The sequence below is a fragment of the Colias croceus genome, chromosome 6 (assembly GCF_905220415.1).
Source record: "Colias croceus chromosome 6, ilColCroc2.1".
NCBI classification, from domain to species: domain Eukaryota; kingdom Metazoa; phylum Arthropoda; class Insecta; order Lepidoptera; family Pieridae; genus Colias; species Colias croceus.
This window is the reverse complement of record NC_059542.1, coordinates 1401137-1404795: the sequence shown is the minus strand read 5'-3', so window position 1 is coordinate 1404795 and position 3659 is coordinate 1401137. Positions and strand designations below refer to the sequence as shown.

The 3659-nt window shown below is 31.8% G+C and overlaps 1 protein-coding gene across 1 annotated transcript; it reads right to left on the bottom strand.

Annotated features, from left to right (window-relative positions):
* Positions 1-929: 929 nt before the first annotated feature.
* On the bottom strand, positions 930-1690 carry LOC123692334 (ubiquitin-like protein 4A-B). The gene is made up of 2 exons (XM_045637072.1): positions 1487-1690; positions 930-1420 (listed from the first exon to the last, which is right to left on the bottom strand). The coding sequence occupies exons 1-2, from the start codon at positions 1532-1534 to the stop codon at positions 1016-1018; spliced, it is 453 nt and encodes a 150-aa protein (XP_045493028.1). The 5' UTR covers positions 1535-1690; the 3' UTR covers positions 930-1015.
* Between the last annotated feature and the right edge of the window lie 1969 nt (positions 1691-3659).

Genomic DNA, 3659 nt, shown 5'->3' with positions numbered 1-3659 from the left:
GAAAAATATTAAAGAAACTTGCTGCACTTTGCGGTTTCACCCGCGTGGCTCCGCTCCTGTTGGTCTTAATATAATATAACCTATAGCCTATGATATATAAAAAAGCTAGATACGTTACCCGCTCTCTATTTTGGCAAGAAAAAACTCAGCTAAGTGCCCGAGTTTCATTTAGTCACGCACCATTCAGCGTCGTGGCTGGACGTTCTTTTGATATTTTATTCGGCAGTTGTTATTACGAAGTACATGAATGAGACATGTATTATGTCTCGTGCGTGAGAGTGAAAGAGAGAACGACTGTATTGGCACAGACTAATAATAATATACTACGTAGTATTGGTGATAATGCGTTAGTAAGTAGGTATGTATTAATTACGCTGTTTTTTAGTGCAATGATGTTGGCGTATGCCGCGTCTACTAGTATAATAGGTCATTGCCTATAGCCTTCCTCGATAAATGGGCTATCTAACACCGAAAGGATTTTTCAGATCGGACCTAACCTCGGTTCTTGAGATTAGCGTGTTTAAACAAACAAACAAACTCTTCAGCTTTATAATATTAGTATAGATGAGCCTGGTGCTTGGCCTGCTTGCTGTGTCATGGAATACCTTGTTCTTTTTAGATGAAATGACATGATGAGTTATGAATGTTTTAGATTACAATGATATCAATTGCAATAACCAATTTTACAGCAGAAGGAAATCAAAGCAGAAGGAATTTGCCTTATTTTTATTATCACAGCATAGTTAGTAGTTTTTCTTGCAATACTAATTAACTTACATTTAAAACACAGATCAATAATATTTTTTATTGATCTGTGAATTAATAACAGCACCACTACAACTCACTAAATTGTTTATTTGTCTTACATAATTGTAAAATGGATAAAAAATAAAACAAAATAATTATTAAGACATTTATTTCCAAATAATTTACACAAAATTACATCAAGATATTATTGAATTATAGTAAGAAAGATGGAATATTTTCTAAATAACTGAGATCAATTAATATAAATTTACAAGCCAATGCCATCATCACACTCCATTTCTGCATCGCTTGGTGGTCGACTTTGCCCTGTTTCATACATAATACAATCCCAAGCTAGCCTTTCAACATCATCCCAAGACATTCTAAAGAACTTCTCTTTGACAACACGAACAAGCCGTAGAGCAGTATTTTTAGCTTCTGCATCAGACATTCCTTTCTCTTTGAAGTATTTTATAGAACCTTCCAATAGAGTTTCGGGCTTTCGTATGATGAGGTGCAACTTCGTACCATCTTTTATGGCAGGATACGAACTGATAGTATGGTCATCTATCAAGGCTCTTCCCATATACAACAACTTTTGTAATGTAACGGATATTTTATACTTAATAGCAATATGTTTCTTTATTTCTAGTATTTTTGTGTCGGGTTCAACCTATAAAATAAATTGTTTTTATGATTGTAATTAACTCTTGAAAGGAATGAATAAAATAATATTTACCTCAATGTTGAACTCTTCTCCCTGAAGTTTCTTAACAGTAAGTTTCATGTTTATAGTTCTTTTTACTTGTTTTACTTAAATTTGGATTAATGTTCTCGAACCAGAAATATTTTCAGAGTTCACAAGTACCTAGGTATTTATTTTCACCAAATTTTCACTAATCGATATTTCAGACCTACTGACCTAGCGACCCGACAATAAATTGACAGTTGACATATGTCAATGTCATTGATGACATCATTTTTTTTTTGACTCGTGCACGAAGTAATGCCGTTGTGACCAAGAAAGTTTTTATTGTTAAATTTTAAAAACTCAACTGCATTTGCTAGAAAATACTAATACGGCCAAGTCGAGCGAAATTAAGCGGCGCGGTCATACCGTTCTCTACTTGCTGATATGCAATTGTTAAACAAAAATATAATTTTATTTGTACTATATTATAATACATGAATACAGTGTGAGCAAGTTCGGGGCCAGACGAACTTCTAGGGCGATTAAGACGTGCCAGTACCCTCCAAAATGATCATTTGATTTAGTTTAACTTTAGTTAAGTAGTTTAACGACCCATGGAATTTCTATATTGTTTTCGAATTTTTCCTTTATTTTTTGCTGCTGGTGAAAGAATTTTTGATATCGGTTCAGTAGTTTTTGAGTAAGATTGTTTCAAGCAAAAATACATAATATGTACGCTTATTCCCTCTTTGTCTTTACTTTGTAGGAACGATGTCAGACAAGCGGTAAAATCTGTGGGTAAAATATTCATAACTATGAACTGTCATAAAGCCTAAAGGAAGCTTAAAGTCTTTAAATGTATCGACAGCTCACGTCAATCTTTAGTATACTATTCTATCCAAGAAGCTTATATTTGATTCTATCAAACGTTACGCTCACTACGCTAATAGAAAGCCACCTATATTACTTGCTAATTATTTAACTAACTAACTAGCCTGTTAATGATTCTTGTAGAAGATTTGCAATTTTAAGGCTTAAAAATAGTTTTTAGACGTTAGACGCAAAAATTTTAATCACACCATTTTAAATAATATATTATGTTCTTGTAGGAAGAAACGTCACGAACAACTATATTGCACCTAACTTGCACCCACCTTGCACCTAACGCGAAAAACAAAAAATACGGAACAATGTCATGAAAATTTTAGAGAATACTTGAACTCTTTTGATAAATCGAAACCATATATTTGACATCGAATGAGAATAAAAAAAAATACTGTCATAATAATTGATTTCTTCTGAAGATCTCGAATAAATAAAATTAATTACCAAGGAGATAAAGGACACGCTCTTAAATTTTAACAATATGAATTATAAAATACACTCAACATATTCTCAAAGGAAGAACATAGAACATAAAATAAAAGCAGAAATAATCACGGAGTTAGATTCAGATACTGTTTATTATTTCGATGAAAATGTTGAAGGTATACAAACAGTTATTTAATTTGTATTTCGTTAATCTAAGTCGTTAATGCTTTGTATCGGGTGACATAATCAATGAACAGTAAAATCCAGTCAAATCTTTAAGTGCGTAATAATTGAGGTTTACAAAACTACTATGTATAGGATCAATATAGGTTAATGAATATTAATGAATGAATGAATGAATGAGTTTAATTAGTTATTAATTTGTTATTGGAATGGAAATTGTGCTAGAAAAAAAGAAAATAATTTATTTAACACCATACGTTTAAGTAATAGGTAACGAGGAATTTTAATTAATTTGGTTACCTATTTTCATAAATTTTACATTTTGCAATAGATGTTATTGAGATTGTTAGATGAACGAAGCTACTGTATGAGTTACTATTTATAGAAATTTACAATTTTCCACCGAACCTATGAGGCCGCTATCGTTAGCTTATTTCACAATCGTGAATCGATCAATAATCACTCGAGTATATTCGAAACCCACACTAATTTAGTAACAGCGCCATCTTTTATCACTAATGATAGTTTTTTTTTATTCCCCGGATGAAAGATACCGTGCTCCGTAGCCTAGGAAACGGGTGTAGCTACAACAACATAGTTCCAGTTACATAAAAAAAAGTATTTATCATATTTTCTTCATAATTTCGTCACATAATTGAGGTTTTACTATAAGAGTATTTTGTAAATTGTTATAAAATATTAACAGTGATGAAAATTGGCTGAATAG

Excerpts from the sequence above, each read along its gene's own strand:
- LOC123692334 (XM_045637072.1), bottom strand. The coding sequence starts at position 1,534 with ATGAAACTTACTGTTAAGAAACTTCAGGGAGAAGAGTTCAACATTGAG. Across the intron at positions 1,421-1,486 it reads GAGAAGAGTTCAACATTGAG|GTTGAACCCGACACAAAAAT; the intron begins GTAAATATTATT and ends TTTATTTTATAG.